We start from the raw sequence: 26,173 nt of genomic DNA on the forward strand, positions 1-26,173 counted from the left end.
AGTTTACCGGTCTCTTGTAGCTGATCCTCATCTCTGCCTGAGGCTAGCGAATTGATGCTACATTAGCCGCTACTAGCAAAATGCACCCGAATCTCAGACACCAACTGTCTATTGCCACGTTGCATTGTGGGAATTCTATGTGTGAGGTTTTGACAAGGAAGAGAAAAGTGTGGAGTTAAATACATATCTAAAGTATACAGGGATCCACTCTTCAAACCATTGCTCTACAGAGCCAGTAGCGGACAAAAACTTCACAGGTCATCTTTAGCTGTGAGTCTCAGCACATTTAATGTCCCATTAAAATGATATTTGGAGCCCTGTTGTGGAGGACAGAGAGCCTGACTCTCACTGATGTTCGAGCCTCTGGCTGCCAAAATCCGACATCTTTTAATATAATTTCTGCAAATGGCTTCTTTTTAACTTGTTTCTTTGTAGTTACGTAACGTTCTTAGCTCATGTAACTTTTTATGCCAGACTTATTTTTCTGCACTTATTGACATGCATATTTTTTCTTGCCATTATATCAAAAATGTATTTGTGAATTGGTAAATAAATTACATAAAGATACACGACACTGCATGGGCTCTCACGGTCGAGTTCTCCAAACTATCATTTATATGTTTTAGGTATTCCTGATATCAAAACTGAACTATTCCCTTTTTTTTTTATCTTTAACGTAGATACCAAATGTTGTTGTTTTGACTGGACGAAGAGTCACGTAGCTTTGTTAGTGAGCAATCATACTCATAGCAGCTCCTACAGGGCAAAAACATATATACATTTTAGGTCATGCCCTGGTTTGAATCAAACATTTCTTAGTGTGACAAAGATGGGGCCTAATGGTATTTGGCTGTTTGCACAAAATGTATTTATTTAATTCAATTGAATGTATTAATTTTATTTTAAAGTAGTTTTTCTCCTCATGAATAAAAAGTGGTGTTTAAAAGAAGAGAAGTACCAACATGCACACACACTCACTGTTTGGCTCTTACAACATTTCATCGGGTGTCAACATCAGGACCACTCATGTTGACCAATTCTCGTGTCTATGTCTATTTGTGTGTGTGGTGCGTGTGTGTGTGTAGGTGGGTAATCAGCGTGTGGAGCTCACGCTGTCAGAGCTGCAGGAGATGGCCACACGGCAGCAGCAGCAAATCGAGGCTCAGCAGCAGATGCTCGTCGCAAAGGTAGCGTCTCGTCTTTATTCCTTTTATCTCGCTATAAGTCGTTTCCTCTGAATATTATAACATTCACAATATGCTTCTTACTCCTCCTACTGGGCACACAGGTCCTCTACACTAGTGGTATTTCTTTTTTCAGCTATTTTCTTATTTAGTCTTAGTCCTGTGTCAAATGTCTTTGTTAGTTTTTTATTATATTCAGTCAACCTCATCTTCATCCAAATTTTAGTTTACTAAAAGTCTGAGCATTTTAGTCTTTAGTATAGTTTTAGTCAATGAAAACTTCTTTAGTCATCAGATTATATTAAATATTTCAAAATATCACCTTGTTTCTTTCTCCCAAACCCTCATCAACTCGTCATCGGTAACTTTAATAAGCACAGGAACGAAACTGCTGCATTGAATAAATATAAAAAAACTATCTTTTATATTTCGTCTCCTTTTTTTGTCAACAAAAAATAAAGAGAGACTACATTTTGTTCCCGTCTTTTTCCATCAACAACATTGCATGTTGATATAGTCAGTGTTTAATGACGTCGGGCCATCTTGTCATTGTCTCGTCTTAGTCATGGGATAAAAAGGTTGTTGACGAACATGTTTAGTCATAGATTTCGTTAACCAAATGAACACTGCTCTACGCAGGAATGCAATATCTCACTGCTTTTACAGTATAAATGATTAAATCTGAAGCACCACCTCCTAAATTATGTGGAAATGATGTCAGATTGTCCATTCCTCAAACCTAAATGTAATGTTATCGTGCTGGTGTCAGACCGCACAACATTTCTTCCTTCTGATATGGTTGCTGTGTCACACGAGGCAGTAAGTTGGCCGAGACACATGGCAGACATCTTTCAATTTTTTGTGTAGCGTTCTGTACAACGGTGCGGGTCCCTCTGATATTATGTCATGTAGTCTGAGACACAGTCACAGACTGGCCATTAGTTCAAGGCCGAGTAAAGTTCAGTACACAGCCTCAAACCTTTCTCTTAGAGAGAAAGTGGACTCCCACTGCACTACTTTCATCCAAAGAGTCCCAACGTGAAACCTGAAACTGGGGTAAAGATTTATGTAACAAATGTGACGGGAGACGGTATGAATTACTGCGCTAGGATTGTCCGGTTTGTCAGAATTCATAGTTCAGTCTTTAAAGGAACAGAAATAGCAGCGTTTACTCAAGCATGTGAATTCTACATGATTTTGAACACTGAGAATGCTACCTTTCACAGAGCAATTATTAAAAGGAGATCTCCTGTTGTAATGGAAGTGCACTAACTTAGTCTGACCGCCGTACTTAGACCCGCTGATAGAAAGACTTATTTTTCCCCTTTGTTGGGGCCTCGCAGTCATTTGGAAACCTGGGCCTGTCATTTCCTATTTTAGGACCCTAACTGGAGCAGTTCTCAGTTGGATGGAGAGATGAAGTCATCTGACCCTTCCTTCAGCCTTCAGACAGTCTTGACACAGCGCAGCATTTCATTTAGTGCATAGAGTAGAAAGATTTAGCCTAGTTTCAGGGTATGTCTGCAGCAGAGTTATCTTGTAAGCTTTGGGGCGGTGCCTTGCTAGTTTTAGTATTGTCACAGTCCGCAACGTTGGATGCAGTTTGACTTCATTTTGTTTATGTTTGCCTGTAAAAAATAAACGTTGATCTCTGTCTCGTTCCTCTGAAGGAGCAACGTTTGCGTTACCTGAAGCAGCAGGAGCGGCGTCAGCAGCAAACTGTGTCAGAGAGCGAGAAGATGCAGAGGCTGAAGGATCGCGTGGAGAGCCAGGAGGCAAAGCTCAAGACAATTCGGGCGATGAGAGGCCAGGTGGACTACAGCAAGGTCATCAATGGAAACCTGTGTACGTATACCTTACATAATTTAATAACGCATATTTGAGCGCTAATATGTTTGTGCAAAAATAATTTGGCTATTGCGTTTTCTTCAATACTCCAGTTGTATAATAGAGGATTTAAATTACAATAATGTTTTTAGCATTTGTATATATATATATATATATTATATTTACAGAGCTTAATGGCCTTTTAAAATAAATAAACTCTATATTAACATGTCAACACTGAACAAGTAATTGCATCCTATAAATGCTCCAGAAGTAGGGGGTCCAAGGCTCCTTTGGCCCCCCCGCCACTAATTGCTAAATTTAAAGAAGTCATGAGCTGATGTGGTTTCTTCATTTCTCACATCCAGCGGCAGAGATTGAGCAAGTCAGCGGCCTGTTCCAAGAGAAGCAGGTCGAGCTACAGTCGGCAGTGCTGAGGGTGGAGCAGCTCAGCCTGCAGCTGGAGGACCTGCGGCGGGGAAAGCTAAACGGCATACAGACCGCTCTGGGTGGCCAAGTAACCGGCACCGCCGCCCTCGAGCTCCGTAAACTCTACCAGGAGCTTCAGGTACTGCGTAGTAGAAATTAGTGCAACGAGTGCAAGCGAATGCTTTTGGCTACGGTGACTGCAGGTATCTATTGTTGTAGTGAATCTGTATGCGTGTTTGCGTTCGTGTTTATCACCCACAGATCCGGAACAAGTTGAACCACGAGCAAAACAGCAAGCTGAAGCAACAGAAGGATCTTCTCAACAAACGCAACATGGAAGTGACGCTCATGGACAAGCGAATCGGCGAGCTGCGGGAACGCCTCTACAAGAAAAAATCTGAGGCACGTCAAAAAGAAAACCTTCCTGTAAGACTTAAGAGCGCTCAACACATCTCCTCATTAAGACTCTTTTTTTTGTTGTTGTTGAAATGTTTCTAAAACAACTATTGTGTCAGTCCAGACGCACCAGATGTTCGATATATAAAAGTGAAAAACAAAATTATAGTCGTTCAAGTCTCGGGAACTATTCGCTGAAGGAAATCATTTCTAACTTGGAAACTCCTTGTGAAATAGTATTGAATAAATTATTATCATTATATAACAGTAATAACAATAAACTTCATTTATATACTTTTTGTACAAGAGATTTAGTACGGGGTGATGTACCCAAAAAAGCTACACATTTAAACAAGGGTAAATAAACAATAGAATAAGACAATAAAAAGACAGTAGCTGGTGAAATATATAAGTAAAAAAGAACATTAAGAATAATATTTAGAAAAATGTATTTGTTTACATTTGTTTAAAAAAAAAACTATAATAAGAATGACATTTATTATAAGCCGAATTAAACAAATAGGGTTTGTTCACAGAGCCCACATCTCTTAGAGGCCTGGGTGGGGGAATCCTATATAAAAAAGAAAACTGCTGCCTATTTTCATGTGTGTATAATTGTGTGCATTTTAAAAACCCAGCAGTAGAAGATCTGAGAGCTTGTCGGGGATTATAAAATGACAAAGAGTCTACAATGTAGGCCGGTCCCAAACCATAAAGAGCTTTTCTCTTTCTCTTATATCTTCCTCTTCATGTTGTTTGTTTTCCCTGTCAACACTTCTAATGTTTGAATCTTTTCTGCCCCTCTTATAGCTGAACAGAGCCAACGGGCCTCCCTCTCCTCAGCCAGCTCCTGGTACTCTGGGCCGTGTTGCCGCTGTCGGCCCGTACATCCAGGTGCCTGTACCGGGCAGACAGGAAGGAGGCTACACCCTACCCCCTGATCCTCTGAAGCCTCAGACTCTGGGCGTCAATAACCAAGTCAACCATGGCCGCACCAAGTCAGGTTGGTTAAAACCTTTAAAATTACAATTGCTGTGCAGTTTCTTTTCAGTCATAGTAAACTTCATCTGTAGTAGTAGATACTACGTGATACACTATCTTTTAAACTAAGTTTTAATTGAAGATTTTAGTGAACAAGGGTCATGGTCAGTTAGACAAAGCAGATGAGAAGATAGTTCCTGGATTCAGTAACAGAGGATACATGTAGTCCCAGAGGCAGAAGTCTTACAACACATTTAACACATCTTGCATGAAAACCTTGTGACTGAAATTCCCTGCTGGGTCTGTTAATTTCCTTCCTACCTGACTTCTGAGTTAATTCTCCGCCTGGACTTGATTTCTGTGATTTCCTTTTCCTTCCTCTCTAACCTCCCTCTCTTCCTGTGGTGTGCGTATACTGTGATTCCCTTCCTTTTCTCTCCTCCTCTCTCACGTGTCTGTCCTGTCCTTGTAACGTCTCTGTTTCACTGGGGGTGGGGGTTAACTCTTCCTGGGGCAGACGGTGTGCGAAAGCCTCCCGGCCCTTGGAAAGTGTCCGATTTAGACATCGTTGTGGACCCGGTACCCCCGTCCCTTCCAGAATCGCATCCGGTCACCGGAGCCTCCACTGGCTCTGTCGGCACGTCCCGTGAGTGCACAGTGCTGCATAAGCAGAGGGATGGCACCTCCTGAACCTTCTCTCTTGATTGTAGCACGGGGATCCTCAGCATGCACTGGAGATTTACTCTAAACGACATCCGCAGCTTTCAAATATCTTAGTCAGTTTGATTGGCAAATAAATGTAAGATAATCAAAATTGTGTTCTGCCTAATCACGCCACCAGCTTTTGTTTTTATACTCCACAAAACATAGGGCTGTACCGAATAGTTTCACGCTTCATTCATAATGTTGACGTTTATATTCTAAATCAACATTTGTATTTTTTTATTCTATCCTTTCTGGTTGAATGTTGATTTTGTTCAAGGATTTAAAAATGTTTTTATGGGGATGATGTCATTGGGTGTGACGACAGAAGCTTCATTTGAAAACCTCAATAGGAGATTCAAATGTAAAAAAAAGACATTTGGTACAGCCCTAACCTAAAACTAATGGAGCTGATTTTCTCCAGCAGACAAATTAAAGCTTACATTCACAGCAGGGGAATCTGAGGAGGAGATGAGCATCTGTGCCTGGTTCCTGTGAACAATGGCTGACTGATGGAAGCATCCTTGTTTGGCATCATTAAGCTCTCCTGCCGGCGCAGCATCGAGCCAGTTTCAGTGAACTGGAGAGAGAATGTTGACATTTCATTCTGAGTGTTTCCTCTGTGGATCTGCTAATGACGTCAAAGCGGCGGGGGGCCATCTTGAAACACTTTGCTGCCATCTGCAGAAATTTGACTGCTCTTGATCGTAGTTGACATCATGCCTCGTATGAAGAAAGTGTCACCGCTGATCCCTGTTTGTGTTTGTACACTTCTGAGAAGGTTCAGTGAGTGGAGTGCCTCGTAAATTGACAAAGCAGATATTTGGGCTTTGTTTTAATTTCGTAACATCCCCCCAGCCTGCCTAACCCTAACCTTCACATCACATTTTCACAACAACTGTGCTGTGAGAATCACTGCTAGTTGTCAAACACTTAACATGCACAATTACCTTGTACACGTTAAAATGTCATCGGATTCACTTTGCAACTGTCACTCCTGTTAATCTGTGAACCAGATCGAGCAGTCGAGTCTGGTTAGTGTTCGTAGAGCTGCTTTATTATTTACTGTATTAATCTCTGGCAACGCTACATAGAAAGCAAATATGAGAAGCTGATTTTTAAACAGATTTCTCTACACTAATGTAGATCTACTGCATTGTTTGTCTATTTGGAGTTGCCATAGGTACCAAATAGATTATTGGAAATGTCACTCGCCATTAATTGGCTTTTGAGACTTTCTGGCTTTACTTTCATATTAGTACAACCAAAGTCCTGTAGAATTGCTCCCCAACTATCGCTGTTGTTATGCTGTGTCTTCCTTTCTCCATCCTCTTATTCAACCTATCCCTGCATCCTTTTTTTATTAATTTTTCTGCACAATTTTTATTTATCTTTTTGTCCTTGAATCTTCTAACTAAATTAAAACGCTAAATACACAGTAGTGAAATACTAATGGAGATGCATTCATTGCCATCATTGCTGTGAAGTGAAGGCTCAGGATTTTTGTCCTATTGATCAATAGCTCCCCTTGAAACATGTAGCGTGCAGTATTTTTGATCAATTTTACTTTTAGAAGAAAGAAATTAGGACAACTTGCAAATCCTTTTGTGCAAGCAATAGTGAAATGTGTCAGATGTGTGAAATTTTGAGAGACTGACGATAAATAGTTAAAGTTTCTCTGTATTATCTGTTTGTATGATCAGTGGAGTAAGTAAATGGTCTCTGAAAAACATTGCCTTTGCTTCAGGTAATGGCAGATGTGGCAGTAAAAGTAGAGCTTTTAACAGGGATTTGTGATATTTAGAGACCTGGTTAGATTCTCCCATTACCTTAACTCGTACCTATAAAATATGCTGAATTCACATCAACAAAAAGGCAGCAGGGAGTGTGTTCGAATGTCTCTTAATGGTGTCTGGTTAATAGGATAGACTTCCTCAAAATCCTGAACCCTCCATTTAACACCAGTCCTAGGTCAAAATGGTACAGATATGTATGTTCTATGTGTAGAAAATGTTACACATACTCATGTTCTTTAACTACCATCACTAATAATCCACTTTATGTGGTTAACCACACCAAGTCACACATTTCAAATGTGAAAACAAGAATACGTTACCATTTAGACCTGGCTCTGGTGGCTCTTATGTTTCTCATACCAACTCAATCATGGGTCTTTTTCTCTCTTTTGCAACACATTTACTGTGTCTTGTTTGTGCCCTAGCGAATGATACTGGTTGGCCTACTTTAGGCAAGACCAACACATCTCTAAAGCCTCCTGAGAGACGAAACTCAGGGACTGATACCCAGGGAAAGAGCCCTCCCTCAGGCTCCCCCGTCGCTCCAAATGCAGAAAAGGTTTGTCCTGCTCCTTCTAATCCGTCCATTGTTCTTGTAGCTATTCACCTCCTGCTGTAATGTATGTAAGAAACATGTTTGAGATTGTGCTGGAGATAAACTGTCACAGTGTCTTGATTAATTATAATTCATTCCAGATTTAGGTCTAGTTTCTCCGTAGAAAATATTTTTTTTTATATTGCTGGATGTTTGATTTCATGCTTCTTCACAGGTGCTAGACTGCAAAATGGTTGTGTCCTCCCCCGTCATATCCAAGCCCCAGCCGCCTCCCTATGGCTCCCACCTCATCTCCGCTAACTCGGCCACTTCCTTGGACCGGCGCAAGGATGCTCCTCCTCTTCCTCCTCCTCGCCCGCTTCCCAAACCCGCCAGCTCCGGCTTGGCCCCGCGTCCCCGCCTCCACAGGCTCATCCTCCCAGCAGATCCAGCAGCGAATCTCGGTGCCGCCAAGTCCCACCTTCCAGCCTAATGCACCGCTTTTCCCTCCCGGGCTGTGCGAGCGTCTGGATCCCCCGCCAGCTATTGCAGTACGCCCCTTCATCCCAGACAGAGGATCACGGCCTCAGTCGCCCCGAAAGGGCCCACCCACCATGAATTCCAGCTCCATCTATCACATGTACCTCCAGCAGGCAGCGCCAAAGAGCCAGCCACTCAAGCCTGCTCTCAAAGCAGGTAAGAGCTTTGAAGTGATGGTCCAGTATGTAATGTGTGATTTACAGCATTTACATTATATTTTTATTTTTCAAAGGAGCGAAATAGACATAGTTTATATTATTGTAAATTGAATACCTTTTTAGGTTTTGGTTGACATTTTAGACTGCCGGCTGTCTGACTAATCTACTAATTGAAAAGATATTTGACAGTTGAATTAATAGGGAAAATAATGATGCTGTCAGTGCCCTCCAACATAATCCCACACTCTCTGTTTTGTCTCTAGTATATGGGAAGCCTGTCTTCCCCCCCAGCTCGACTCCCCCTTCACCTCTGCCGTTCGTCCAGGCAGGAGGGGCCTTCCCATTGCTCCAGGGCCACCTCGGTGGTGAGGACACTTTTGACGGAGAATTTGATGATCACGAGTTCCAGCCCTTAGCGCCTCCTCCCAGTGTGGAGAACATCCCACGACCACTCAGCCCTACTAAGCTAACACCCATGGTACACTCCCCACTGCGCTACCAAAGCGACGCCGATCTCGAGGTGCTCCGTAAAAAGCTGGCCAACGCTCCGAGACCACTCAAGAAGCGCAGCTCCATCACAGAGCCAGAGGGCCCCAGCGGACCCAACATCCAAAAGCTACTCTACCAGCGGTTCAACACTCTAGCAGGAGGCATCGAGGGAAATGGAGTCAGTGGATCAGGAGGAGGCAGCGGTGCAGGTAATGGAACGCCATTTTATCAGCCGGCTAATCCTCCCGCTTATCTGGGAGGTGACTCTGTGGCTGATACAGACAATGGCAACCTCCCCTCTGAGACGCCGCTACCGCCGCCACCGGGGGCAGAGGAGCCGGGCTGTGAGGCTACGCCTACTGATGCTAATGACAACGAGTCACTGCCCTTGCCGCCTGAGCTGGATCCTGCTGAAGACGAGGAAGACGAGGACAACAACAATAACAACGTGGGAGGCTCTGAGGCGTCGCTGCCGAGCCCCTTGCTGGAGGTGACCACTCCAGAAGAGAGTGGCACAATGGCCTCACAGCCCCTGGTGAGAGAACACGCAGACTTATTATTGTATTCAAGGCACTACAGGCAAAAACATCTTCTTTTTTTCCTACACTGGTCAATCTATTTTTCTTCCACAACATTTCTTCTTTCAGACTAGTGGAAAGGAAACTTCTAAAATACACATTTAGGTGTTTATTTTACTAACTTTCTCTGTTTATCGATTTTCTTTTAAATTCTCCCAAAGGTTTGCCTTAGATAATGCCTCATTTGCATATTCAAACATAACATTTCAGAAAACTTGCAATATAAAAAAGTAATTGACTTAATATAATATCTATTCGTTAACATTTTTTGCCCAATTCATTTTTCAATAAATAAAGTTGTAACTCATGCCTCCTCTCCTCATCGTCACAGGAGAAGCGCACAAACCTGAAGAAGCCAAACTCTGAGCGCACTGGCCACGGCTTCAGGGTGAAGTTCAACCCTCTGGCCCTCCTGCTGGATGCCTCATTGGAGGGAGAGTTTGACCTCGTCCAGAGGATCATCTATGAGGTATGTCACGACTGTGTGAGTATACTTTTAAATTATTCTTATTCGCGCACATTTGCGGATCAGCACTCATCTTTTCATCTGGGTATTTCTTTTCTTGCAGGTGGAGAATCCTAGCACTGCCAACGACGAGGGCATCACCCCCCTGCACAACGCGGTGTGTGCGGGACATCACCACATAGTCAAGTTCCTGCTGGATTTTGGTGTGAACGTCAATGCTGCAGACAGTGATGGATGGTGAGTGAGGATGACTCGCATTTTGAAGACCATTTAGTTTCCTGTTGTAACCATTTCCGTTTAAATATGATGTTTGTTTTCCTGTTTGCTTGAACAGGACTCCGCTTCACTGTGCCGCCTCCTGCAACAGCGTTCATCTCTGCAAGGTGTTAGTCGAGTCAGGGGCCGCTATCTTTGCCAGCACCATCAGTGATGTGGAGACTGCTGCAGATAAATGCGAGGAAATGGAAGAGGGCTACATCCAGTGCTCCCAGTTTCTATACGGTGAGAAACAATCCACAAATGTAATTCATTGAAGTTTGTAAGGCAGCTCGGTGTAAATTAGACAAAGTATTTTTGATTTTAACATTTGGAAATTGCTTTGTCTTTAAAAATATTGGTGTAATGTTGACTGTCTGTTTTGGACTCTGTTGTGCAGGTGTTCAGGAGAAGCTGGGCGTAATGAACAAGGGCACAGTGTACGCTCTGTGGGATTACAAAACTCAGAACCAGGACGAGATGGCGTTCAGCGAGGGGGATGCCATCACTATCCTGCGGCGACAGGACGACAGTGAAACAGACTGGTGGTGGGCGCGACTCGAGGACAACGAGGGCTACGTGCCCCGCAACCTGCTGGGGGTAACAACTAAATACTTAATTTGTCACATTTGTACATTTTCTATCAGCTCACCAGCAAGGTGATAATAGTTTTGAATTTCCAGTTAGTTTTATTCTATTTTAGTTTTGACTTTTCAACTTCATTAAAATCGTTTTATATAGTTTTCAGAGTGTGTTTGCTAGTTTTAGTCTCGTTCTGCTTTCTGAAGGCATCAGTGCATGGTATTGTCTTTTCCCATGTTCTGATTTTAATGACTGTAGAGCTGAAATCATGAGTGGATCAATCTATTATTCGATGGACAGAAAACTAAATGCCAACTATTTTGATATTTGATGTTTGAGTCTCTTTTCAAGCAAGAATGCCAAACATTTGCGTGTTACAGCTTGTTAAAGAGTAACTTAGCAGCAGGCTGAAAAGCAGCGTTTCATTCTTTGGTTGAGGGTTTCACACCTGTTTCACCTCTGTGACCTCCGAGTGAAGAAATCTGCAGATGAATCGATATTGAAAATATTTGTTGCAGCCCTAAGTCACAGTATTGACCAATTACCAATGGGCTGATTGGCTGGTGGAAATTCTGCTTAGATGTCATTGGTTGACCAATTATTAATATTAATACATCGGGAAAGCATTGCTAATATTAGTAAGTTTACTGTCCAGCTCGATGCACCGGTGACAAAGTACACACACGTGAACAAGTCAATTTAGTAATTTCTCCTCTCTCTGTTTGTTTTCTTTGCAGCTCTATCCGAGGATCAAACCTCGTCAGCGCTCCCTGGCGTAGTTTATCACTCCACTCTCACTCCACTGACCTCTGGCAAACAGCTGGACTTGTGACAAAACCAAGAGCAGAGAACAAAGGAGCCTGGTGCTCCGTCTTCTCCCGGTGGCCATATCCTCCCCCGGCCTTGTGCTTCTCACAAAAATCCTTTTTTCTCTGAAGCAATGGGCACACTGACGCACATATTTACATCTGCACACACACAACGAAACACAAGCGCTCCAAATGCAAAAACTTTTAAACCACTCCATCCTCCTCCCTCCCCCCCCCCCCCCCTCCCCCCCTTCCACAGTTTAACCTATTGCTTGTCATTGTCCCAACTTGATTTAACCGCGATTCAGTGTCAGCTTTGTATCAGACTTGAAGAATAAAGCACTAACCTATAACTCGGCATTCCTTGCAGTGTTCACACTTCTTCAGCCATTAGTTCTTTGATGGCACTGGTTTACATGACACCAGATGGTGACTGGAAAATCTTCTCTATCAGTGAGAAGTTTCTGATTTTTGTTAGTGAAATGAGATTTGAGTTATAGTTATATGTTTTTCATGCCAATTTGATCCCCTTGCATGAACAAAAACACTAACGCAGAAAAATGTGATCCGTTTGATTTTGCTGTAGTCTAACCAAAGACGAATATAGAATTAACAATTGTAATTCTATTACTCCCTAAGAACTTGCAGAATTGTTGAGGTGAGAAGTGAGATAATCAATTGCTGCTATCAGAAATTATTGATGATTTTAAAGTCCTTCTAGATATTCTCATGATTTAGGAGGGAAAATAGAAAATGTTAATCATCAGTATTAACTACGCAGGCCACACAGAACAAATCCAGCGTATTAAAGCAAAGATGAAAATATATTGACGGCTTGCAAATAGTCCTGAATCGTTGCAAGACTCGTTATTTTTTTTTCAGTGCGATCTGTTCACAATCTGGATGCAGGAGTATTGTGGATCATCCAGTTCGTCTGTATTAGGAGAGTTCAAAAATGTATCAAGCTTTGTGTGTTCAAATATTTACGCAGAGTTTGTATTTTTGATAATCTGAAGATCCCTGAAATGAATGGCTCATGATATTGTGATGGAAATGGACAACAAATTGTTTTTTGCTTTACCAAAAAAAGGTTGCCAAATTGATCAACTGTCTGCACAACATCTGAAGAGTGTGTTTCAAGGTTACAAATGTAAATCTATTATATTACTTTACATATTGCAGCAATTAGTAATTGGAAAAAAGTTGTTTTTATAGTTTTAAATTCCACAGTGGTGAGGCAGGAATCGGCTCCAGAGACTGAAAGATGCTAAATATTAATGGAGTTATTGGGTCATTTTTGCTATTTTCAATTAATTTACAGTATGTATAATCTTTTTAGGCATTTATAATAAGTTGGTCCTCACTTCAGAGATTCAAAGTTTTTATCTGACTTCATGCACAAGATTTTTGCTTTTGCTTCAATTTCACTTGACGAGAAGACCTGCAAGCAGTATCTCCACATGAAAAGGCGAACTTGCAAATATTTGATGAAATCAAAAAAGGCTGAACTCATCTCCCAATTCACACTCAATATTAATAACCTTTTTTTTTTTTACTGGCTCCTAAGTAGGTCTCTGGTCATGTAACGCTGCAGTTATTTTTCTGTGGCAAACAAACCCCACTTGAAACACTCAGGACCAACACGGTGCTGCTGACACTGTTCCACCACAAAACTAGTGATCGTATATCTATTTTCTATCTCAACAAACATCACCTTCATTTAAGCAGCAAACCACAAAAAACACAGTCTGAAAATAAAGAAAAAAAACTATGAGCATTGGGCATAAATTATTGATACATGAAGAGATGGTTATTGTGTCTGAAGTGTTCATTTTTAATTTGTAAATTTGCTTCAGACAATCCTGAATTTGCCCAGTTATTTTCCTTTAGCTGCCCCCCTTTTCAGGTATACACCATTCCAGTAACACTAATACATGTGTCGTATGTCACATTTATGGACATCAAGAGTCCATCAATTTGTTCTGAACCTTGAGTGACTGAGTGTTATGCCAAGTGTGCTAGTGGCCCAGGCTTTATCATGGCTTAATCTGTACATAGTGTTCTATGTCTGTTTGCTGTATGGACAAGTGGGCTTGCTGTATAAACGCTGTACTCACACATTGAATTCTGTAAATGTGAATAATAAAACAGAAGCTCTGGCATGACTAATGTATTTTGGTGTGGTATCGGCAAAATAATGCAAAGAATAGTCTTACATTTCATAAAATGTGTAAATATTGTGAATGTTTGAAGTTTCTCTTCTATGATAACATAGTCATGAATTAATTCAGGATTTAGTGAGAATCAGCTGTAGTTTAAGAACAGTCACCTATGAAAATGGAGAAATAACCAACAAAGAGACTCACAGATGTTAGTCACAAAATATTTAATTGAATATTAAGGAGTGTATCTTTTTTAAATATAAGCAAAAGCTTTGTTTTTGTGAATGTTATTTTGTTTTGTCTCCAATCATTCCGAACATTTGATAACCTAAAAGTAAAGAGCCTGACACTGTTGTTTAGCATGTTTTTGTTTAACCAATAGGGAAAGACTTCATGTGACTCTCGACCAATCGGATTCAGTGAATCTTTCCCGCCTAAGCACGGCATGGATTCAAAGAGACGTTACCCGGAGATACAACTATATAGCAGTTTATCTCATAATCGTTCAAATCTAACTTAATCTTCATATTGTATAGCTTCGATAAACAATGGTAAGTGTGAAACAATGTGAATATCTTATATTTATGTAAACGGGTTAATGTAACGTTACTGAATTGGCGTTGAACATTAACTCTCAGAATGTTAGCTTAAAGTTAACATTAAGGTAGATGAAGATAACGGTTGTCCTGCAAAGTGGAGGACGGAAGTTAATCAATGTTGATGTTATAGTATGCCTTTTTTGTAAATATAGGTGTATCTTATTTGGATTATAGATGTTTTCCTAATTTAAAGGCACAGTTGAAGTTCACTAACGTTAGGAAATGAGCCAACTTCTCAACCGTCAACGGTTTTCAGTAGTAACGTTAGACCGTGTTGATCTAGTTGGATGATAGGAGGGACCGGTTAGTGTAATTTATTGTATTGCCACCTCTTTAACCGTTACAACAGTTAACGTTATCCAAACTTAAACAATAAATATCAGAAGTTGGGTTTGTTATGTTTCTCAGGTAAAGTTAAAGTTCGATTATTAGCTGTTAAGTCATTTGTAACTGTTATTGTTAAATAATGTTAATTAAGCTAGCAACTAATGTGTAGTAACGTCAATCATCTCAGATGTATTTTTTTAATGACCATACAAGTTCATCTAACTTACAATAAAATTCATAAATGGTCATTTTCAAATGTAAGTAGTTTAATAATGGCAATAAAGTATTATTTGTTTACCAGATTTGAATATAATCTGACACTTTTACAAGCAGTCCCACTGACCATGCCAGCCTGTTGGATAAAATATATGATAAAATTTCCTCAATGAGCACCGTTTCGGTCAAATTAGTGTTGCTTTATTTAGATATTAAGTGAATATCCAGCATTTATCAGATGACTTTTCCTCACCATTAAATCTCTTTAGCTGTCTTCAACATTTGCTGAGTAATCTAAAGCCTCTGATTAGTATGAACTAGCTAAATTTAACAAATTGCCTTTGTCTCCCTCCAGCGTGAGTGTATCTCCGTGCACGTGGGTCAGGCCGGTGTCCAGATTGGCAATGCCTGCTGGGAGCTTTACTGCCTGGAACATGGGATCCAGCCTGATGGACAGATGCCCAGTGACAAGACCATTGGAGGAGGAGATGATTCCTTCAACACCTTCTTCAGTGAGACTGGAGCTGGAAAGCATGTCCCCAGAGCTGTTTTTGTGGACCTGGAGCCCACTGTCATTGGTAAACTTTTTATTAAATATAGAACATAGTTGCTGCTTGATTTTGATCAGTCAAACCCTTGAGTCATTTTGATTTAACTTGTCTCCTCAGATGAGGTGCGAACCGGGACCTACCGGCAGCTGTTCCACCCTGAGCAGCTGATTACTGGCAAGGAGGATGCTGCCAACAACTACGCCCGTGGACACTACACCATTGGCAAAGAGTTCATTGACCAGGTGCTGGACAGGATACGCAAACTGGTGAGTCACTTTAGAGTTCCCTCCTAATGAGACTGGGAACATTTGATGAAATAGAATTTATATAATATCATTTAAAATAATTAATTTATTGGCAAAGTGTCAACGTCCACTTTCTACCAATAAAGTAGTCCCTATAAAATCTGTTGTCCATGTTTTGTGTGATAATAGTAACAGGGACCCTGTTTCTGGGAAGAGATGTTGCTGCTGAATTTTATAAAATGGGATATTTCAATGATGTGAGCTTGACAAACAATCCCATTCACCTCTAATGTACTGGTCTTAAAGCAGAAATCTCAGAGGCAGGTTTAAAAACCTGGAAAACTTAAAGCAAAAACAATCTGCGTTACCAGAATATCACTGAAAATGGGTAGAGGTATTCGTTTTAATGTATAATGATTTAGTGCCCCCTAGTGGCACAAAGTAAACTCCATAATTTGAGTTGAGGGCTGATTCACGGTTTACATGTGCTGTAATAAAAACTATGAAACAAACGGGAACAGCAAAGCTTCATTTTGTAGTTTGGCTAGCTCATAAATTGAATGTTTACTGGATACAGCTGATTGAATCTGCCAGCAGTACTTGTCATATCAGCTATAGATATAATAAAATCTTGCAAAAGCAAGCACCATAAATAAAAGACCTGTACATTTACTATGACACCATGTCTTTTTTCTTAATGTGCATAACTATCAAGTAATTTACTACTATGTTATAATTGCTAATAAATTAATTAGTCCCTGAACTAATTCCTGTCATCTAAACTATATTATTGCCTTCTGTCCTTAGTCTGACCAGTGCACAGGTCTTCAGGGATTCCTGGTTTTCCACAGTTTTGGAGGTGGTACTGGCTCTGGTTTTACCTCCCTGCTGATGGAGCGTCTGTCTGTTGACTACGGCAAGAAGTCCAAGCTGGAGTTCTCCATCTACCCAGCTCCCCAGGTGTCCACAGCTGTGGTGGAGCCCTACAACGCCATCCTGACCACCCACACCACCCTGGAGCATTCTGACTGTGCCTTCATGGTAGATAACGAGGCCATCTACGATATCTGTTGTAAGAACCTGGATATTGAGCATCCTACCTACACCAACCTGAACAGGCTGATGAGTCAGATTGTGTCCTCCATCACTGCTTCCCTTCGTTTTGACGGAGCCCTTAACGTTGATCTGACAGAGTTCCAGACCAACTTGGTACCGTATCCCCGTATCCACTTCCCTCTGGCCACATATGCCCCTGTCATCTCTGCTGAGAAGGCTTACCATGAGCAATTAACAGTGGCAGAAATTACCAATGCCTGCTTTGAGCCCTGCAATCAGATGGTAAAATGTGACCCTCGCCACGGCAAATACATGGCCTGTTGCCTTTTGTACCGTGGTGATGTGGTGCCCAAAGATGTGAATTCTGCAATTGCCACCATTAAGACCAGGCGCACCATCCAGTTTGTGGACTGGTGCCCCACTGGTTTCAAGGTTGGCATCAACTACCAGCCGCCTTCTGTAGTTCCTGGTGGAGACCTGGCCAAGGTCCAGAGGGCAGTGTGCATGCTGAGCAACACTACTGCTATTTCAGAGGCCTGGGCTCGGCTTGATCACAAGTTTGACCTGATGTACGCCAAGCGTGCTTTTGTTCACTGGTATGTAGGTGAGGGTATGGAGGAGGGAGAGTTCTCTGAGGCCAGAGAAGACATGGCAGCTCTGGAGAAGGATTATGAGGAGGTTGCAGTTGAATCTACCGAGGGTGAGGAAGAGGGTGAGGAGTATTAAAAGGGATAAAGACACTACTTTAAGGTGAAACAGTAGGTTTCAGTGTGTTCTTAAATATTTTTAATGTTTGGTACGTTCAGAATACAATTCCTGAAAATTTAACATTGGATGTTTCAAAATTAAAAAACTAAATAAATGCATTCCTAATTTTTAAAGTATGTCTATCAAATGTATGTGCAGAATAAAAATCCTCAAACTGTCAGTTTGGGTATGCTCTAAATAAAGTTCATGTGACATGTGAAGTTGGGTCTTATTTATAAAACCTGTTGTTTTGTTTTTAGTGAGGAATGAACAGAATAAAATAACATTGCAAAGTGTTATTAGGTGTTTTCGTTTTACTTTTGGAATAAAATGAATTCTATAAGTTTGAACAATGAAACAAGCTGACATGAATAATATTTTTCAGAGATGAATTTGCAAAATAAGTTAGTGTTATGTCTACCCGTCTATGATGGTGGAATTGATTTCCGCACAGAGGGAACTAAATATTATAAAATGTGTAAAAATTGTATGAAATACAGGATGGCAGTCTGACACCATGTTGATGATGATGCTCGTTTTTATTTAAACCATAGAAAGAGACGTCATCTGACAGTCGACCAGTTGGATTCAGTGAATATTTTCCGTTTAAGAAAAAATAAAAATCCTTTTAGGACTAGAGAGTAGAGATGAAGCCCGGCCGGAGAGAACAGTATCCTTATCTTTTTAATTGAATCTTTACACCTCACAGCTTCAATAAACATGGTAGGTATGGAATAATGGGAAGTTGTCCTATGTATTTAAATGCACCGGAAGCTTTGTGGTTTGAGTTATTTACAGCTAGCTCTCATTTTAGCTTTAGCTAACGTAATGTACGGTCGCTTATCCAAACGAAAAGTCTAACGTCAATGGAGGAGGGCAGTTAGCATTATTCTACCAAGTTTAACTTTTAAGGGACGTTTTAATTGTAAATTGAATGTAGCCTAATTAAGTTCATAGTATTTTCTGATGAATGAAAAGGCACAGTCCAAATGTCCAGTTTTGCCTGACTGTTAAAGGCTGATGCTAGACAATATGGCGGACTTGAACCAGGTTCGTCGACCATCAACGGTTCTCAGTGGCAGGAGTCCCTGTTAGTCTCTGTTTCACTGGCTTCCCTAACTCAATGCAGTCTCTCATTCAGCATTTATTTTATGTCTAGTTAAGAAAATTAAGCGTGTTTCTGTGCTATAATGTACGTAATCGAAGACAAATCGTCATCCAATAAAGCAGTGGCTTCAAGAAACTGAAACCTTCTAGATTTTAACAGCATTACTTTGAAACGAAGAAAACTACAACTCCCATTAACAACTATATCAACTAATTTGCTATCATCCATATATATCAAGCTCATCTAGCTCTCTTAAGTATGTCCTTTCTTAACTTTGAAATTGTAATCTCTGCTGTCTAAAAATGTGTACAGCCTCAACCCCCCCCCCCCTCCGCAATTTAATCTCATATCTTTAGCTGTCTTCAACATTTGCTGAGTCATCTATTCTAAAGCCTCTCATTAGTATGAACTAGCTTTTTTTTTTCTTTACAAATTTCTCTTCCAGGTGCGTACGTTTCGAAATGCAGCTCCAAATGACTTCTCTTGAAACCAGAGCGGGTTTGTTTGCACATTAAGCACGAAGGGACTCGTGGAGGACAAATAACAATTCCTCTGTCCACTTGTCTTGAATTTTCATATGCTCGTCTTGTATGGCTTGTAGCTTTCTTTTTTAACGGGACCAGCTGAAATCTTAATTTCCCTCGTTTGTGTTATTTTTTTTAAAATAACAAATCGATCCATATTACGTCTGTAGAAACACGCGCTAACTAGCGTGAAATGTTGAAACGAGTCAACCGGAGCCAAGCTAACGCGACGTATGAAGTGCCAGGTTGGTCGTAGTATCCTCCAATTTAAATGTTCAAATTTAGCGATATAAATTATTTTTTAGCAAATGTCCATATTCATAAGCATGCTTAAGTTAACATATTTTTTAATAAGTTTAAGTTTATTTATTTCTATACTAGCCCACCATGTATGTAGTGCTAAAAGACCGCCAAAACTGGCAGTGTCAGCCGAGCAAGTTTAATTAAATAATAAATATAATATATATATAATATAATATATATATATATATATATATATATATATATATATAATATATATATATATATATATATATATATATAATATATATATATATATATATATATATATATATATATATATATATATATATATATTGCAAGCCTTTTATTATTTTAATATTGCTGATTATGGCTTACAGTTTAAGAAAACTCAAAAATCCTATCTCAAAAAATTAGAATAGTTCCTCAGACCAAGTAAAAAAAAAAGATTTATAACAGCAAAACAAAATCAAACATTTGAAAATGTCCATTAATGCACTCAGTACTTGGTTGGGAATCCTTTTGCACGGATTACTGCATCAATGCGGCGTGGCATGGAGGCAATCAGCCTGTGGCATTGCTGAGGTGTTATGGATGCCCAGGATGCTTCAATAGCGGCCTTTAGCTCATTAGCATTGTTGGGTCTGGTGTCTTTCAGCTTCTTCTTCACAATACCCCACATATTCTCTATGGGGTTCAGGTCAGGGGAATTGGCAGGCCAATCGAGGACAGTAATGCCATGGTCAGTACACCAGTTACTGGTGGTTTTGGCACTGTGGGCAGGTGCCAGATCATGCTGGAAAATGAATTCCTCATCTCCATAGAGCTTTTCAGCAGACGGAAGCATGTAGTGCTCTAAAATCTCTTGGTACACAGCTGCATTTACTCTGGGCTTGATGAAACACAGTGGACCAACACCAGCAGCTGACATGGCTCCCCAAACCATCGCTGACTGTGGGAACTTCACACTGGATTTCAAGCAACTTGGATTTTGCTCCTCTCCAGCCTTTCTCCAGACTCTGGCGCCTTGACTTCCAAATGAAATACAAAACTTGCTTTCGTCTGAAAAGAGGACTTTGGACCACTCTGCAACTGTCCAGTGCTTCTTTTCCATAGCCCAAGTCAGACGCTTCTTCCGTTGTCTTGAGTTCAGAAGTGGCTTGACCATGGGAATATGGCTATTGTAGCCCATTTCCCGGACACGTCTGTGAACAGTGGCTTTTGATACCTGGACTCCAGCTTCAGTCCACTGTCTTTGAAGCTCCCCCAAATTCTGGAAGCGACTCTTCTTCACAATGCTGTTAAGGCTGCGGTCATCTCTCTTGGTTGTGCAGCGTTTCCTGCCACATTTCCCCCTTCCAACAGACTTTTTGTGGATGTGCTTTGAAACTGCACTCTGTGCACAGCTTGCTCTTTGAGACATTTATTTTTGTGTCTTACCCTCCTGATGGAGGGTGTCAATGATGGTCCTCTGGACAGCAGTCAGATCAGCAGTCTTCCCCATACTTGTGATTTAGTTTACTGAACCAAGCTGAGTGTTTTTCAAGGCTCAGGAAACCCTTGCAGGTGTTTCGAGTTAATTAGACGATTCAAGTGATTCGTTGAACACCCTACTAGTATACTTTTTCATGATATTCTAATATTTAGAGATAGGATTTTTGAGTTTTCTTAAGCTGTAAGCTATAATCAGCAATATTAAAATAATAAAAGGCTTGCAATATTTCAGTTGATTTGTAATGAATCCAGAATGCATGACATTTTTGTTTTTTTAATTGCATTACAGAAAATAAAGAACTTTATCACAATATTCTAATTTTCTGAGACAGTCCTGTGTATATATATATAAATAAATTATTTGTAGGCTAATAGAGCAGACACTTTCAGTGTTTTAATGGGTTATATGTAACAGCCCTGCTTGTTTTTATGAAATATCTGTATTGACTCCATAATCATATCTATCACCCCTTTATGATGAATAACACTGCTCCAGTGTGAGTGTATCAGTGCAAGTGGGTCAGGCAGGGTGTCCAGATTGGCAATGCCTTCTGGGAACTTTACTGCCTGGAACATGGGATCCAGCCTGGTGGACAGATGCCCAGTGACAAGACCATTGGAGGAGGAGATGATTCCTTCAACACCTTCTTCAGTGAGACTGGAGCGGGAAAGCATGTCCCCAGAGCATGTGAACCTGGAGCCAACTATAATAGGTAAAGTTTTTATTAAATTTAGAACATAGTTGCTGCATGCTTTTGGTAAGTCAAACCCTTGAGTTATTTTGATTTAACTTGTCTCATCAGATGAGGTGCGAACCAGGACCTACCGGCAGCTGTTCCACCCTGAGGAGCTGATCACTGGCAAGGAGGATGCTGCAAACTGGTGAATGACTTCATGGCAGGAAGAATTATTTACTAATGAATCCTGTGTCAGGATAGTGCCAACAGTGCACTCAGACTCACATTATGCAGTTTACCTTTGTGTCACCAGAGGGCACCACATCATTTCCCGCAGCATTTCTAGCCATGCAGATTCCTTTGAATTCATTTTTTCAAGAACATAAATCCATTAGGGCAGATAATCTGAATGTTTGTGCTGTAAAAATGCCAGTGTGGCTACTTTCATGTCAGTTTGTGCTAAAGTTCCTGTAACAGTAAGGACCAGAGAGAAAATTGCACCTACTTTAAAATACATTATTTGTAAAAAAAAAAAAAAGTATGCAGAAGTTGGATAGTTAAGGTTTTTTAAGTGCTAGTGAATAGAGATCATTTTCTTCTTTTAATGCTTTCCAAAAGCAAATGTTTCTCAATCTAATACATTCAGAATAAAAGAGCTGGCTATGTTAGACCATTTTTTTTTAAAACTTTTTTGGTGAAGAATGAAAACCAGTAGTTGTTTGATTAGTCCTTTTTAGTTAGAGCAAATGTTACACATTTTATATACTGTCAGTAACAATACATTGTGTTCTATTGTTAATATCCTAATCTTAAACATAACTACGGCTGTCAGATAAATGAAGTGGAGTAAAAAGTGCCATATTTATCTCAGATGTAGTGTATAAAGTATATATTTGCATAAAATGAAAATACCTAAATAGAGTACAAATACATTTAAATTGTTTTAAGTACAGTACTTTAGAAAATGTGATTAGTTACTTTACACCACTGTAGAACACAAATAAAAGCAGGAAATCTTCACATTTCATAGTCTCGAATAAACACATCGTATTCCTTACTTTTAGTTGCTTTGAAACTTTCTGTTGATAGACTTATCAATTTATCATTTCAGCTCTAATGTAAACTCTAAAGCTCTAACTGTGAGGCTTTTAATATAAATTCTCCACTTCAGTTGATCAGAACAACTACCAGTGGCAGAAGAAGTAATCCGATATCTTACTTAGGTAAAGGTATTAATACGGCAATGTAAAAGTCCTGCATTCAAAATTTACTGCAGTAAAAGTACAGATGTATTAAAAGCAACAAAATGTACTTAAAGTAAAATAACCCATTATGCAGAATGGCCTACTTAATAATAATATATACCAGTATCATATTATTGGATTATAATTATTGATGCATCAACTTTAATGCTGGGTAGTTTATGATAGTACAATATTTCCGCCTGAGATGTAGAGTAGAAGTATAAAGTTACATAAAAGGAAAATACTCAAGTAAAGTACAAGTACCTCAAAATTGTACTTAAGTACAGTACTTGTGTAAATGTACTTTCCACCACTGACAAAACTAAGCTTTTTGGGAAAACTGCAAGAAAAATAAATACACAAAGACCATCCTAACTCAAAAGATTTACAACTGGCAAGCAATTAAAGTCCGCTTTTGTCACAAGCATTTTAAATATGAGAGGTATTTCGAAGGTTTCTGTGAACAGCATTGTTGTCATCCTCCACTACAACACCCATGAAGCACTGCGCCAACAAAGGATCCCGCATGCGCATTAACGGCTCGAGGAGACCGATGACATCACGAGCAGCCCGGACCAACCAGTCTGTTGAATCATCTCTGTGCCGCCTGGACTCTGTTCTTTTTGCTGTTTCACTTTTCTGCTTACCTGATGAACTTGTGGACACGGTTACCAAGAAAAATGTTCAACGTGACGAGGTAAGGACGATGTCTTTAGGACAAAACTCTTACCATAACGGCTGAAACAATACCCGCATGAATTTCCACCGCACCGGGCCGTTTGGTCGCGTTGTTGTTGGTGGTGACCTCCGTACCGGTGTGGCCAGTCAGTACAGCAGCTATCATTAACGTTAGCCGTGGCGAGTTAACGGAAGCTCTTTTGTTGAACTCCAGTGACCTAAACCCGGTGTAGACAGGAGACATATACAGGAGTCGGGTGACATTTGCATCTCTTTTGCTAATTGTTTTGTCTGTGGGAAAAGTTGACCTGTCCACACAAGGAACCGCATTTTCAACGGCTTCCACTCCAACTAAAACCCCAAAGAAAGCTATCCAGAAACGGCTCCAGGGTCCCTGAGAGCATCCTAGAGGTCTCCTTGCAAAATAAGAGAAAGTTAAAAAGGCATTACTTATATTCCTAGATGGGAGAGTTGTGTATGGATCACTGTGATCATTAATGACGTCTCCGAGATTTATGTAACAAACGTTAAGTACAGGTCAGGTCATTACAGTCATGTATATTTCTTTGTATCTTTTTGAGGATCTTAGTTCTTTACAATGTTTTACACAATCCTTGACTGTGGACAGTATTGTTGCTGTATATGGGGTTGATGTTGGGATGGTAAGCAAAGAATTAAGCTCATAATAGTCTGAATGTTAACTTTGGCGAATAATTATTAGTTTGACCCAGTGAAATCTACCAATGTTAATTATGATATAGTAGGTGATTTAAGTATTTATTACAAAAACAAACATTTTTTGATGATTTGGTTATTAAAGAACTCTGATTAAACCTAAAACATTAACTTGTCAGTGGTTTGGAGTTGATAACTATCTAACTTTGGTATTGCTGCCCTGCTATTTCTTATTACAACATAGATGCTGTTACCAACATAACTGCAATAAAGTAATATTGTCTGATATATCTGCCAATTTATCTGCTATGATGTAATCTGTAGGCACACAGGTCCACACAATCGTGGTCATCTCTAATTTGCCTTTACAGAACTTTGTGTTTATTACATTTTGATTGTCAAATATGCTAAAATAACAACACTTTTGCACTTATCCTCAAACAAGATTGTGTTTTATGTTGATATTCGGGATCGATCATGGTCCCACCATTGTCATCCATGATTGATAAATTGAGTTCACATATGCTTTGCCCTCATAAAGGGTCCTAACTGCCACATTACCCTTGATAAAAGGGCCGGCCTCTGGAGCTCTGAGACATATGATACTTCACCTGTTCTGAGTTAATATTCACTTTTATTGCTTTGCTGAGAAGTGGAATAACTCACTTGTGAAAGCCGTGAAGTTACAGGTCAGTCAGAAAGCCCAACTCAGAGATTATCACAGCATAATCATTCTAGGGGCGGGTTTATTCCCAGTTAGGCGCTTATCAGAAAAGGCTTGCATTCCCGAGAATTAAAATGCTCTAAATCATCGAGGGGCCTGTACGTGCTTGTAATGGGCCGCTGCCTTGTGAGAGGGCTTACTGCTGTGGTGTGATCTGCAGACATGTTTTCACTGTAAACATGGGAGAAGCCTTACCATGCTGTTATTTTGTCCACAGTGTTAATGCTCAGACAGGGAGTAGGCTGGTTACAGATCAGCATTGACAGGCCCTGACATTTCAATTGCGTGTCTTGTTTTTCTGAATAGGTGCTCATTGCAGATGATTAGTGTTTGTTGCAACTGCGTGCTTTCCCAAGTGGTATGTGCTTTTTAAGCCTTTCTATTGGAGCCTGACCGATATATACTGAACATATAGGCCAGTATTATTGGCTGATAACATAGATTTATCACAGATGTATCGGTATTGGCAGATTTACAAGTGTTTGCCTTTATAGTCCAACTAAAGTATTACCCCGTTTGATGCTGTTCATAATAACAAGCCTGTCCTGACATGTACCAGTACTTAAGTCAATTTATTTTATACAAGCCAAAGATCATCCACATCACAATTTTGCCTCAAGGGGCTTTAAATGGACACTACCTATTTATTGTGCATTTGGTTTTTAATTGTGAACCTTCACACCAACCCTGTTAAGGCAAAGTTCTTATTATGGCTTCTTGCCAGACAGATCAGCAAATACAAGTATTAGAGTTAAACAATTCCAATATCGTGACAGCACTAGTACCTTTTTACAAGCTTGTTTCTCTGTTTTAGTTCAGCTTATTATTGCTGTTAGCAGCTATGTCAGTCACGTTTAGTCATAAGCACATTTAGTGACACATTATGGTGTTGCTTCCTCTACACCCGAACAGCTTTCGGCTGCAGCCTTGTTTTGTTGGCACTAGTTGTTTGTTAATGTTTCTCGTCACCCTCCACACTCTCTGTGCTGCTGTCGGAAACAGAGTTTGACAAAAACTGTCCTTGGTGAAACTGGCAACAGCATTGTGACTCAGTTTCAGTTTGCACTGGTGGAGAACCGGAGCACACATCGGCCAATTGTGTTTATTGTGAGATAAATCTTTAAAGCAGGCTGAGTTTATATTACATTTACATTTAAG

At 40.2% G+C, this 26,173-nt stretch overlaps 3 protein-coding genes across 5 annotated transcripts in view; all 3 read left to right on the forward strand.

The window, feature by feature from the left end:
- The window catches only part of LOC115028809 (apoptosis-stimulating of p53 protein 1-like), a 29,599-nt gene extending 15,699 nt beyond the window's left edge, over positions 1-13,900 (forward strand). Inside the window, 15 exon segments of the mRNA XM_029462651.1 lie at positions 1,086-1,187; positions 2,855-3,029; positions 3,380-3,579; positions 3,702-3,866; positions 4,647-4,839; positions 5,335-5,463; positions 7,741-7,874; positions 8,086-8,232; positions 8,234-8,546; positions 8,812-9,572; positions 9,947-10,099; positions 10,185-10,318; positions 10,416-10,582; positions 10,737-10,936; positions 11,656-13,900. Of these exon segments, the coding sequence (XP_029318511.1) occupies positions 1,086-1,187; positions 2,855-3,029; positions 3,380-3,579; positions 3,702-3,866; positions 4,647-4,839; positions 5,335-5,463; positions 7,741-7,874; positions 8,086-8,232; positions 8,234-8,546; positions 8,812-9,572; positions 9,947-10,099; positions 10,185-10,318; positions 10,416-10,582; positions 10,737-10,936; positions 11,656-11,697 (3,015 nt within the window). The 3' untranslated portion in view covers positions 11,698-13,900.
- A 432-nt stretch (positions 13,901-14,332) lies between these two features.
- LOC115028811 (tubulin alpha-1C chain-like) lies at positions 14,333-17,805 on the forward strand. Its single transcript, XM_029462658.1, has 4 exons — positions 14,333-14,440; positions 15,387-15,609; positions 15,700-15,848; positions 16,635-17,805. Exons 1-4 carry the CDS (start codon positions 14,438-14,440, stop codon positions 17,607-17,609), a joined length of 1,350 nt encoding a protein of 449 aa, XP_029318518.1. The 5' UTR covers positions 14,333-14,437; the 3' UTR covers positions 17,610-17,805.
- Positions 17,806-23,471: 5,666 nt separating this feature from the next.
- The window catches only part of daam1b (dishevelled associated activator of morphogenesis 1b), a 43,850-nt gene continuing 41,148 nt past the window's right edge, over positions 23,472-26,173 (forward strand). For 2 of the 3 annotated variants that reach the window (XM_029462653.1, XM_029462657.1), the window contains exon 1: positions 23,472-23,635. The gene's annotated coding sequence lies outside the window, so the exon portion shown is untranslated. Of the gene's footprint in view, positions 23,636-24,005; positions 24,028-26,173 lie in introns of those variants that run through there. The other variant, XM_029462655.1, reaches the window with a different exon arrangement.

The sequence above is a fragment of the Cottoperca gobio genome, chromosome 24 (genome assembly GCF_900634415.1).
Source record: "Cottoperca gobio chromosome 24, fCotGob3.1, whole genome shotgun sequence".
NCBI classification, from domain to species: Eukaryota; Metazoa; Chordata; class Actinopteri; order Perciformes; family Bovichtidae; genus Cottoperca; species Cottoperca gobio.